Genomic DNA, 12,868 nt, shown 5'->3' on the forward strand with positions numbered 1-12,868 from the left:
TGAGCTAAAAATGCTCAAGTAGCCTACATCGCTACGGAGCTCACTGAACCCGAAGTCTTGATTTCAGACTAAGATAACCAAACAGGCAGCAACCTCCGGTTTTCGAACATGGATGTACAAAGAGAACTGGATACAGTGTTGGAGGCTGGGCTTAGTTCATTACCATGATAATTGCTTTGTAAAGCTGGTCAACCTTGATATTTCAACGTTGTTTATTCGCCACCCTTTCATGTCACCTCTGGTTATGTGAAAAACAAGATGGCGCAGGCCAAAAACCCAGATGGTGACGGCCAAAATGTCGCACTAAAGGGTTCAACTCGAGTCCACGCGTCACTTCTTATAGTCTGTGGCCAACTCTACATGCATAAAGTTGACCAGTTACCACATGAAAACTTACATTTGAATGCATCAGTGACGGTAATCCAATACTTTAACAACAACACACTTTAAAGGGTCCCAAAAGTAGTAGATTCACTGTTGATACGTATACATTTACTTGAGTATATTTTGAGCAAATTACTTGTTATTGTATGTAAAATGCTTACATAGTGATATAGCTGCTAAAGGATGTGAACATCATTGTAGCACCCCAGTAACAGATCAGTAAACCCTCACCTCTATTCAAGTTTTCACATTTTACCACTCCAGGAATAGATGGCAGATAAACACATTGTAGTCGTAGGTTTGTTGTCTCCCACATAGATCACTTGGATTTTCATTACAGAGTGTCGTACGTGATGCCAAGTGAATAGCCATCATGATACAGATTCAAAAGCATGTGATAGTATCACAAAGGTTAACTTTAAATTCGTCCAGGCGGAGATGTATTGTTGTTAACAGGGTCTGCACGGGTGAGGAAAGCCTGTTGTCAGTGTTAGCTGATAAGAACATGGCTGTTCCTCCTGCTATTGTGCTGGCAGGACTCTCACTCCCTTCCTCCTCCAGCTCTCTGCCTGTTTGTGATTTACTTCCAGCAAAGATCATCAGCTTCATCCGAGGAGGGCTTTAAGCCAGTCCCCTGAGTGGGACAATCCCACTGGTCTCCAACTGTGACCAGTCAGACCTCAGCGGGAATTAGGTGCATGCTGGAAAACAAGTGTCAGACGATAAACTTTCCCATGCTATGTATTGGCCTATCAGCCTTGTCAATGGACAGAGATTGAACATTTCCTCTCCCACATTCTGATGGGGGTGTTTTGTATCCCGCCTCTCCATGCTTCACAGATAAAGAGAACAATGCTCTGATTTTCCATCTTATTGCCATATATATACTTCATAGAGACACGGAGGGAGGGGGAGACAGACTGAGGGTCATTTAGATCATCTATCTCTCACACATAATACTGCCAGTGTCAGTGAGGCAAGTCAAAGCCCTGCACAGTGCACGATACAATGGGAGGAACTGCTTATGGAAGCAACTGCTTATGGATAACACTTGAGAAGTGGTAAGAGAGAATATTTAAATCTGTGTTTGGCTTTTTTCACACACTGTGATTGTCGCGATTATACTGTATATCCAACATGGCACACCATTTAAATAACAGTTTGTCTTAACACAGCGTTTGAGGAATGTTTACTATGTTTTCTGTAATCTTGCCATGGAAGGGCAGTAGCTTCAGATGTGTGACGTGTTGGAAAAACCCGTCAAACTGTTACCTTCAGCCGTCGTAACAGTGTGTTATGATGAATCTGGCTTTGATCTCTAATTGCTAAAGTAAGAGTTGACAGCAGGCAAAGGCACATAATGCATTTAGATGTCAGAGGTCCCTCTTCAATGGAGTTTGATGGGTTTTCTTAACCCCTCAGTGATGGGGGTCAGTTATTGCACTCATAAAGCTGTCTGGTCTACTGCCTTACAGGGTAATTCTTGGCTGAGGCTCGCCAGCCTGTCGCTGCCATGTTTGGGTCTTACCCAAACTCCCACTAATGCTGCAGGTGAAAGCGCGCACACACACACATTGGAAAGATGGAGCGATCTGATCGACGCTCTCAGATAGATCCAGAAAGCAGCGCGTAGGAGGTTTTCATTATCGCAGAGAGGACAGGGGACATTAAAGCTGGTGTCGTCGTGAGTGCAGTCTGCTGGTCATGGGCCACAGGCAAGATAGAGACCGTGCGGCTCAGGCCGGGTCACAGCATTGAAAGGACAAAGTCTCCTAGCTTTGACTTGCCCTGTGGTGGCCTGTTACGCTCTGTCTGTCTGTCATACATAATTTGGAAATGGACACGGGGAATGTAAACCCACACATAATATATTTATTCAGTAATTTTTCTTAAACAACCTCATTATTTACTTTTCAATGACTCCCGAACTTCCTCTGCCCCCCTCTCTCTCTAGCTCATGAGAAAATGGTTGTTCTCATGCCACGATATCCAGTACTCAAGCAATTCACAGGCAGAGAAGCTATTTTTATGATGCCCCACAAACACTCAAAGTCATTTCATCTGCAGCAACATAGAGGACCTATCTGTCTATGACTGATATTCTCCTTTCTCCCTTTTTTACCCTCCTCTCTGCTCAGCTCATCCTCCGACTCTCCCCCTCAGTGACTTCACCTTTTCACCTCTAGTGCACCCTCTTCTCGCACTTTCTCTCCTCCCGCTCCAGTCTTTGTGTCTCAGGTGCGTGTTCGGCCTGTGAGCAGTGATGGGGGACTGGAGTCTCCTGGGGAATTTCCTAGAGGAGGTCCAGGAACACTCTACCTCGGTCGGGAAGGTCTGGCTCACCGTCCTCTTCATCTTTCGCATCCTGGTGCTGGGCACGGCAGCCGAGTCGTCCTGGGGTGACGAGCAGAGCGATTTCCTGTGCGACACTAAGCAGCCCGGTTGCACCAACGTGTGCTATGACAACGCCTTCCCCATCGCTCACATCCGCTACTGGGTGCTGCAGATTGTTTTTGTCTCCACACCATCCCTCATCTACATGGGCCACGCCATGCACATTGTGCGCAGGGAGGAGAAGCTGCGGAGGATGGAGCAGGACCAGAGGGAGGAGAGAGGGGAGGGCGGAGGAGACCTGGAGGGGGAGAAGCAATACCTTCAGCAGAAGGTGAGCGGAAGAATGGCATCTGATGGGACTGGCCGTATTCGCCTGAGAGGAGCGCTGCTGCAGACTTACATCCTGAGCATCATGATCCGCACAGTGATGGAGGTGACATTTATCGTGGTGCAGTACATGATCTATGGGGTGTTCCTCAGGGCAATGTACCTGTGCAAGGCTTGGCCCTGCCCCAACCCCGTCAACTGCTACATGTCCCGGCCCACAGAGAAGAACGTCTTCATCATCTTCATGCTGGTGGTGGCCAGTGTGTCTCTGCTGCTCTCTGCGCTGGAGCTCTACCACCTTAGCTGGAAGAGCGCCAGGAGGTGTTTACACAACAGGAGGATGCAGAAGAGCAACCACAGAACTGTGACGGTGGCCGTGTCCGCGGCCTTGGAGCCCAACAGCCCACCTCGGCCCTCGGTCTCCTGCACCCCGCCTCCCGACTTCAGCCATTGCCTGGCAGCTCCTAGCTCCATGAACCCCATGGCCTCTATGGCATCTCATCCCTTCAACAACAGGATGGCGCTGCAGCAGAACTCAGTCAACTTGGCCACAGAGCGCCATCACAGCTGCAACAACCTAGAGGATGAGGAAGACTTCACGGCTATGAGATACGACCAAGTGCCCACAGAGCTGCCCAACAGCTGCTCCCCATCGGCGCTGCTGCACTCCAGCTACAGTAAGGACAAACGCCGCCTGAGCAAGACCAGTGGTACCAGCAGCCGGGCTCGCCAGGATGACCTGGCAGTATAGACTCACCACCAAAGAGAAGGGACAGAAAGATGAGTTTAGAACGACCCAAAGAGGAGTCTGAGTGTTATTACTGAGTGAAGAGGTCAAAGCGTGAGGCTAATTATGCAAACTCTGGCATTGAAGCCAAACACTTGATCATAGAGGATGGACTAAATGTTCCCTTTAGAAAGAGACAGTGAGATCTGTAAGTGGACTCTGTGAACTTGACATGTGTGAGCTCTGTCAGCAGATAGTGTTTGTGACCCAAACTGTCCCAGAGCTCGAAAAAACAAACTGCAAAAGAAAAAAAAATTCTAAATGTGAACAGGGTAACAGGTGTGATACCTGACTTTTGCACATTTATGTTTTAGTAAAACAGTTAACAGCCAAAAACGAAGTGAGATTTTAAAAAAAAGACATGTACGTGAAAACGACGTGATGCTTGGTGTGAGATGACAAACCATTTCTTTAGAAAGCTAAATACGGCTCAAATCTCGTCAATGAATTACAATAGTTTTGTTCTGCCACTGCAAAAAAATAAATGAGAGATGAGCGATTTAGAGGAAACAGGGATTTAATATGCAATAAACTGTGAAGCTTGCCGGTATATGAATTCGATGTTTTTATGCAGCGCATATGCAGTGAATCAAGGTAAAGTGCCTTAACAAGTGTGAAAATAAATCTCTTTACCATGACGTGTTTTTTATACAGATTTTTCAAAAAGCCATTGCAAAGACTGTAAATTTAGATGAAGCCATGTGTTGACTTCCTCAGCTGATTTGCACGACACAGGTCAGCAAACATCAAATGTATCTCAAGAATAGTCACTGTACAATCTAAAAAAGAGGTGTGAATACAACTGTATTCATTAGTTATATATTTGACAGGAGTCTTGTGTGCAGAATGTAACCCGTTTTATGACATTCCTTATCCAGAGGGATTGAAGAGAAAAGAAAAAGAAGAGGTCCTGCTCGGATGCTGTTATGAGGAGACCCAGCCACTGGGTGGCAGCATTGCACTTGTGCTTTTTAGTTTCTGTCCTGGAGCCATTGTTGTAAATCGTGAATTTGTCCCTATGCAATGTATGTTTCAGTTGATACCTTTGAATGTATGTTATTTCATTTCCGGTGTCTTGCAGAATCATTGTACAGGTTGTTTATGTTTATCCTACACAGCAAACATTCTTATAAAAACACAGGAATCCTTTTTTGTTTGTTTTTTGGTTCTTTCACGCAGACTTTTATGGAATAAATGTCATCACTCACTCATCACAAACAAATGAATCATCAACTGTACATTCTGCTCTGTTGTCCTCAAGGTGTGTGAATAATGTTCAACGTTAAAGTACTTCTTTGATCTTGATGAAACATGTGTGTTAGATGTTAGTGATATATTAAACGCACACTGAATAACACTGAGCTCAGAAAATCTTGTGGTTGATACAGAAATGCTATGGACTAAATGATAAGTGGAAATAAACAAGATGGTGTTGAACAGCAAACATATATGAAGGGTTTCCTGCATTGTTAGATCAGTATCCTATCACCACTTGCATTTTCCAGTCTGTTCTCACCAGAAAGGACCTGCAGGGGACAGACTGCAGGGGATGTGCAGTATTTACACAAACAAAGACTGTCTCGCCATCACTGCCAGGAAGCTGAGCCCGAATATGCAACTTGGTCTGAGTCGAAAGCAAAGCTACAGTAGATGCTGCCATTTTATTTGTTTGTTGCCGATCAGATTCACCTCTGCAAAGTTACCCGGATCTTATTATCATTGAATAAGATCATGCTATAAAGAGCTTATATTTTAGAGCAGCAGCCAGAGTGATGACTTCACACTGCTGTAATAAGGGAGGATCAAATTAAAAATGATAAAGTTCAAAAGCCATTACTCCCAAAGCAGCTTTCACATGTAACACATTTGTTATTATTACTGTACCAAACTAAATTATATGACGAATAATTTAAAAGCTTATAATGATAAAGTCAAATAAAATTGTAAATTAATAGTTTTATATTTTCTGGTTCTTATCTTCATAATGAAAATATTCTTTGTCTTTGTTTGGGATTAGAAACTTTCAGGCGCAATCAAATGGCGTGCAGACACACCTGAAGATGGCGTTAGCGCGCTTTGATGCATCTTTTCTACCTTTTAAGAAATAAGAAGAGGAAAGATCCCATTGTGGATACTGGGAAATGTAGTTCTGTCCACATCGCTATCACCTTCACTTTCAACGTCCATCGGCATTTGCCACCCTACAGTTCCTGACATGTCATTGACTTGAAGCGGTGGGAAGAGTTGCTTCATGTCAAGATAATCTGTTTTTTTACCGAGTGTTGTATTTGCTGTCGAGAGGAGCAAAAGATCTTCGTTTCATAAAGTAAGTAGCTAGCTGTTAGCTTAGTTGGCTAACTCACAAGAGTGAGCTTCGTTGTCATGGTGCAGTTAGCTGGAGTGTGGAGAGGTCAGACCTCATGCTGTGGTGAAACTAGCTAGCCGTGCGTGGAAACGTGTTTTCTTCACGTGCTTCTAGTAGCAACGGGGTTCATATTGAAACGACTTAAGCAATGTTTGATGGGCAGCAAGAGACAGTGTGAATTCTCATGATCTAGCTAGTTGACGTGTGAATATGAAGAGAAGCGTTAGAGCTGATCGTTTCATCCACGGCATCGTTGGACTTGAGGGGATGTTACATGTTACAGGTTCGTCCATAACACATAGTATAACGTTAGCTCACAGCATAGCTAACATTTGAGAAAATGTGATGAGCATTTCCAAACAAACAGTATATCTGCTGCTATTTTATGCAATTATTCTAGTTATGCATGTAGTTATACAACTTAACGTCCTCCTTTTGTAAGGAAGTTACGTAACATCCGCTGTAAGTACCCAATGTGTTTGTGTTATATATATATATATATATATATATATATATATATATATATATATATATATATATATATATATATATATATATATATATATATATATACACACACACACACACACGACAACGTAACTTTTGTAGATCGTAAGACAACAGTGTGCACTTGAGCAGTAAATACGAATGGTTAATGCAACAGGTTGAAAATACATGAGGTAGGTGGATATGACATTGTATTTGATATTAAAAAACAGCGTGTATTGGTATAACGTTACAACAAAGTTAGTACCACCTGTTATTATATATACTGTGTGCCTTCAAGTGTTAAAAATAAATGTTATTTCTTATCCACAATTATCTTCATTATATTTGTAGGCATCTATTTCTCCTAAATTCACCAAAAGTTGGCATAAGATAATGCCTCATTTGCATATTTAAACATACAATTTGAGAAAACTTGTAATCCAAAAATTAAGTGTCTTAATGTAAGTAATTATCTGGGGAGGTTTTACAGTGATGTGAATTATTTATCCTATTCACTTGTAGTGTATTGCAAAATATACAATACATATCTTTAAACGCTGTTTTCTTGAAATTAGTTTTTTTTAATACTTTAAGCCAGAAATCTCCTCGTCATTCTTGTCTATATTCTGAAGGTTTTTACAGAGGGATTGGGGACAGAGCTTGATTTATACAACATTTAAATACTTAAAACATGGTGAAAAACAAGTGTAAACCTTGTTTAATGCAGCGTATATATAGTAGATGCACATAGAATGCGTGTGTAGTTAATTCAGCTACCTTGTTTCACAGCTAGGCCATGAGGAATCTTTGGACCAAAGCAGGTGTTTTTGGTTCAGTGTCGGTGGCTTTCGGTGCAATGCTGTGGTCACAGAAGCGAGCTGAGTCGGACCAGGTGGCTTCCAGTTGCACCTCCGCTGATACAAATCCTAGTTCTCCCTACGAACTCAAATTGGTCCAAGTCCTGTTCCGACATGGTGCTCGAACGCCGCTAAAGTCAATACCTGGCGTGATGGAGGTAGAACTCTTTTTCTGTGTTTCCTCGACTCGTTAAGTGCCCGTGTACATTAAAAAAATGATCTCTGTATAACAAGTCTTTGTTGGGTCCAGGTCCAGTGGGTGCCGAAACTCTTGGAGCCTCCGGCACACACCCACATTAACTATGAAGTGACAGATCTTCACGGGGGCCCGAGACCCCCGGCTCCTGTAGAAGACAGCTATCGTCAAAACGTCCTGAAGGTAGGTGTGCTTTGTGGTGATCGAATGTGGTCAGATAAGAACAGAAGGAACAAATTCAGGTGCAGCATCTTGTTCAGTCGGTTCTCGGCTTTGTGTGATGATACTTTAGAGGAGGAGCAGACATTTAAACATGTCGTAACTGGAACAGCGCCTCTGACGTTGAGCAATCTGGCACAGTTGAACCTTTACTGGGCTTTTTCTGCTTTGCCAAGTTTATTCATGCCGTGGCAAAGGCCTGGTGTTTAATGTTATTTGATCTCTGTATATTTAGATGTTCTTTTGCTTCATAGATGTGAAGCTCCTTGTGGATTGAGAAAGCTCCCCCCCTCTAGTGGCCTCTAGGACTCATTACAAAGCCTTACAGATGACGTGAAAGCGGCTTCATTCATTCAACAGCTCTCTGTAATGCTGCTGAACTGCGTGTACAGCTTCCCGGCGAGATGTGTTTGCCAGCCTCTGTCCGTAGAGATGAGAGTTTCCTGCGCTGAGTTAGCTGCTTCGCTAAAGAGGTTTACTGCGCTGGATTTAGCTTAGAAAACCAAATCCCCACAACAATGGACTCCCGCCATCCTCGTACCACATTCACTCTGGATTCCTGCGTGTGTTTGTGTTTGTTAGGCCACATGTGTGAGTATAACCGGATCCTGTTTTGTCGCCATTGGCAGGGTGGCACGTTCCCCGGTCAGCTGACCACATTGGGCATGCAGCAGCTGTATGAGCTGGGCGAGAAGCTACGGAGGAGATACGTTGAGGAGACCCATTTCCTCAGCTCCACCTTTAGCACAGCTGAGGTCTAGTAAGTGTTGGATAGCAACAGCCACTTGCACTTTTCCTGCACGCGACAGTTTTGATACATTGTGCTTATAAGCGCAGTACAAAGGACATCAGCCCTAAATGCTTTACTTTTTTTAAAGTTGGCCGCCTTCCATGACCTGTGTTTTTATTTTTTTCCATTTTTAGTGTGCGCTCCACAAACATCTTGAGGACCATTGAATCTGCCAAGTGCCTGGTAGCCGGGCTCTTCCTGCAAAAACAAACAGGTAGTTTAGAAAGCCACATGTGCACGATGTTGTTATTCCTTTCTGGATCTCATCGAATCTGTTTTTTTTGTAATCTTCTGTTCTGTAAAGAAATTGTCCCCATATTAACAACGGAGGCAGCATCTGAAACCCTGTATCCTAACTACCGGGGATGCAAGCTGCTCAAAATCCTTGCCAGGTATGTAAAGTACATTTTCATAGCAGGCCTCACAGCCTCCTTTGCACTCGCTACCCTCCCCCCCAAAAAAACTGGAATCCAGAGTTGCGATGCCTCTGACAGGTTGTCACGGTGCGTCTTGTGTTTCGTGGCTGACGCTGTGTGTGTTCTGTGCAGCCACCGCTGGGCAGAGTCGTCCACTCTGCCAGACATTGCAGCAGACCTGCAGAGCATCTACAGCGCGCTGGGCATCGCCGCTCACCAGCACATCGACTTCATCCTCATTAGGGACGACATGGTCGCCAGAGAGGTGACACCGCCGCATCATGATTCCTGTGACTTTTATTCGGTCTCACCACACGCTATCAGAACAACGTAGGATTATTGAGAGGACCTGGCTGGAGGCGGCCACCTGGCAAAGCTGCTAGTTATGCAAAATAAAAAATTCCACGACAGAGTTCATCAAGTTTCTTGACATTCTAGCAAGTTAAAAATAACAGATGCAGCATGATGTGAATTTGTTTCCCCCAAATACTGTTTAAACCAAATACTACAGCCCTACCCTAAAAGCTACGACTACTTTACCCTCACGGCTCAATACTGACACCTTCTATATTGTGAGTTGCCCACAATAGACACCATTTTGGAAAATAACTATGATGACGGGCAAACCTGTCGAAAATATCTCATAACCAAGATGGTGGCCCCTGTAAAAAAAAAAAAAAAAAAAAAGTGGCAAATCTTCAGCCGTCTTGGTTTTCCTTATGAGGCTTGTGTTGCTCAGTGACACTGACTGTGTCGAGTCTCTGCACATTAACAGGCGCACGGCCTGGCCTGCCCATCAGAGCTGGACACCTGGAGGAACACAGTGGAGCAGAGAGCTGTGGACATGATCTGCCACGTGTATGGACACAACAGCAGGTTAGATCAAACAGAGGAGGGGCTTTTTTTTATGTTTATGTCGACTATTTGTTCTCAGTTTAATTCTCCTGCTCTGTTTTTAGCACGGAGAACTTGCAGCTGTGTGTGGGACCCCTGCTGCACTTGTTCTTAACCAACATTGAGAAGAAACTTGAGGGCACCTTACCAGAGCCAGACAGGTGGGACCCCTCTGGATGGACTCACCCATTATTATTCTTTTTGCACAAACTTCATTATGTCTGGTCTTTTAAATGCTCCACTGATAATATTCTCTCTCCATCAGGAAGCTATTTTTGTACTCCGCACATGATACCACTTTGATCCCATGTTTGATGGCTCTGGGCATCTTTGACATGAGGTGGCCACCATTTGCTGCCGATATCACTATGGAGCTGCACCAACACCAGGAGACCAAGAAGCCCTTCGTTAAAGTGTCCTACATAGGCCAGGTAGGGGGATGACAATGTGTCTGTTCATTTGAGACGCTTTTGCATGTTTATTTTTGTGTTTTACTTTGAGTTGGTTATCTCTTCCTAGGATCAACTCATACCGGGTTGTAGTGGAGTCTACTGCCCCCTGGAGGAGTTCAAGCAGGTCCTCTCAGCGTACTCCCTGAGCGCTGAAGCCTACCACTCACTTTGTAACAGCACAGAGAGCCTGACCGAACCCTGAACCGTTAACTCACGTCTCACCGCAGTGCTATCCGTGACGTTACACGCCGACAGTAACCACACATCATGTTTCTGTTTCTTCTACAGCCTCCTCTCTCACGCCATCCAGCCACCGTCACCAGGGAAAGCTTTGTATGCAAGTCCTGGATTACAGCATTAGTTTACATCACTCTTATTTCATAGTTCCTCCTCTTCATGTAAGCAAGGCAGTAAAATGGTCCGTTTAGGTAGATGGATTTAATTGTTATGGCTTATTGACAAGTATAGACAAGCGCAGAATAGTTTAGCCAAACAGTGTTGACGTGATATCGGATACTTCTGGCATATCTGTGTCTGTTTGTATGCAATTAACCTGTGTGTCTGGATGATGAAGGCTCCGTGTTTTTCTTATGGTCAACGAAACCTCTGGCCCCGTTTCTAAACTTTAAAAGCAGATGACAAATACATACTTTCATTTGCGGAGATACTTGTTTTAGGATAATGTGGCACCAGTGCCGTAATCTGACTGCTGATGCAATTGTTCAGCCAATTTGGTTGTGTTCACAATCAAATCTTTCACATTCAATCATTTCATTCGTCAAGAGACACTGATCAGGCCATGCACTGGATCTAATGTTCGGGGACTGAACATTAGCGAATGTCCTCATAACCATGTAGAATCTGCAGAAATGTGATAATTCTGCTACGGTATGTGTTAAGATTGAAACTTTAGGTTGCCTTCTTGTGGGGATTTGTTGGCACCATCAGACCAAAGTATAATGTATACATGAATACCTGCCCATTATATAGACCTGTGTTACAATAACACGCATTGTACCTCATCAGCGGGATTGTCCTGTGAGCTGCTGTTTAAAATACAAAGGTTTGCATTGGTGACTCATAAAGATTTCAAATCAATATTAAGTCTCTTTTTGTACTATTCCTACCAGCCAAGTAAAACTTTAAAACAGGGATTACTAAAGCACAACTAGTTTAGTGGAGTTCAAATGCATCAACGTGCTTGCACCTATTTTGTAAGTGTGGTGTCCTCCGAAAGCAGCTCTTGCTGAATACCTCATGGTGAAATGTCGACTTGGCAATCCTGCTGCTCTGTATGACTTGCTCTCTTTGTTCGAAGTAATTCGAAGTAAAACAGAAGTAATTGTTTTTGGTACCAAGGACGAACAATTGAAAATCACCGCTCAGCTTCAGTCACTGATGTTAAAACCCACAAACCAAGCCAGAAATCTAGGTGTAGTTATGGATTCAGACCTCAACCTGAACAGCCATATCAAGACAATTACAAAATCAGCCTACTATCACCTGAAGAATATATCAAGGATTAGAGGACTTATGTCTCAACAGGATTTGGAAAAACTTGTCCACGCATTTATCTTCAGCAGACTGGACTACTGTAACGGTGTGTTTACAGGTCTCTGTAAAAGGTCCGTCAGAAAGCTGCAGCTGATTCAGAACGCTGCAGCTCGAGTCCTCACTAAGACCAGGAGGGTGGATCACATCACTCCAGTTCTGAGGTCTTTGCACTGGCTTCCTGTCCAACAAAGAATTGACTTTAAAATCCTGCTGTTGGTTTACAAAGCACTGAATGGTTTAGGGCCAAAATACATCTCTGATCTGCTGCTACCTTATGAACCATCCCGACCCCTCAGGTCGTCTGGGACCGGTCTACTTTCTGTTCCCAGAGTCAGAACTAAACATGGAGAAGCAGCGTTCAGTTTTTCTGCTCCACATATCTGGAACAAAGTCCCAGAAAGCTGCAGGTCTGCTGAGACCCTCAGCTCATTTAAATCAAGATTGAAGACTTTTCTGTTTGCTGCTGCCTTTAATTGAACCACATTCAATTCATATATTTATCAATTTCCTGCATTTTACTACTGAATTTTATTTCTTACACCGTTTCTTTAATTGTTTTTAAATCTCCTTTTCTTTTGCCTTATGTTTTGATGCTTTTAATGGTTTTATGTGAAGCACTTTGAATTACCTTGTTGTTGAAATGTGCTATACAAATAAACTTGCCTTGCCTTGCCTTCGAGCTCATTTTTTGGTAAACTGGTTTGACGTGTAGAATGAAAGACACCACCTGATCCACATGACTGACAAGACGTGAATAGTCAAGAGCCATGTGGACCTGTACACGAGCGCGCACACACACACACT

The 12,868-nt window shown here is 43.6% G+C and overlaps 2 protein-coding genes across 2 annotated transcripts; both read left to right on the plus strand.

The window, feature by feature from the left end:
• Positions 1–2,647: 2,647 nt before the first annotated feature.
• Positions 2,648–4,963, plus strand: LOC306783341 (gap junction alpha-5 protein-like; the record flags this gene model as incomplete). Its single annotated transcript, XM_079276938.1, has 1 exon — positions 2,648–4,963. The coding sequence occupies one exon, from the start codon at positions 2,648–2,650 to the stop codon at positions 3,794–3,796; it is 1,149 nt and encodes a 382-aa protein (XP_079133064.1). The 3' UTR covers positions 3,797–4,963.
• Positions 4,964–6,019: 1,056 nt separating this feature from the next.
• On the plus strand, positions 6,020–12,637 carry acp6 (acid phosphatase 6, lysophosphatidic). The gene is made up of 11 exons (XM_079276936.1): positions 6,020–6,158; positions 7,476–7,701; positions 7,794–7,922; positions 8,588–8,718; positions 8,883–8,962; positions 9,053–9,140; positions 9,297–9,429; positions 9,940–10,040; positions 10,124–10,219; positions 10,324–10,489; positions 10,578–12,637. The coding sequence occupies exons 2-11, from the start codon at positions 7,483–7,485 to the stop codon at positions 10,710–10,712; spliced, it is 1,278 nt and encodes a 425-aa protein (XP_079133062.1). The 5' UTR covers positions 6,020–6,158; positions 7,476–7,482; the 3' UTR covers positions 10,713–12,637.
• The last annotated feature ends 231 nt before the right edge of the window (positions 12,638–12,868 follow it).

Source organism: Melanostigma gelatinosum, assembly GCF_949748355.1.
Source record: "Melanostigma gelatinosum genome assembly, chromosome: 10".
Classification (NCBI taxonomy): domain Eukaryota; kingdom Metazoa; phylum Chordata; class Actinopteri; order Perciformes; family Zoarcidae; genus Melanostigma; species Melanostigma gelatinosum.

What these genes read in the sequence shown, in the direction of transcription:
- acp6 (XM_079276936.1), top strand. Translation starts at nt 7,483, where the DNA reads ATGAGGAATCTTTGGACCAAAGCAGGTGTTTTTGGTTCAGTGTCGGTG. An exon ending in TTTAGCACAGCTGAGGTCTA is followed by an intron (nt 8,719 to 8,882) that starts GTAAGTGTTGGA and finishes TTCCATTTTTAG; the next exon opens with TGTGCGCTCCACAAACATCT. An exon ending in CTGCTCAAAATCCTTGCCAG is followed by an intron (nt 9,141 to 9,296) that starts GTATGTAAAGTA and finishes TGTTCTGTGCAG; the next exon opens with CCACCGCTGGGCAGAGTCGT.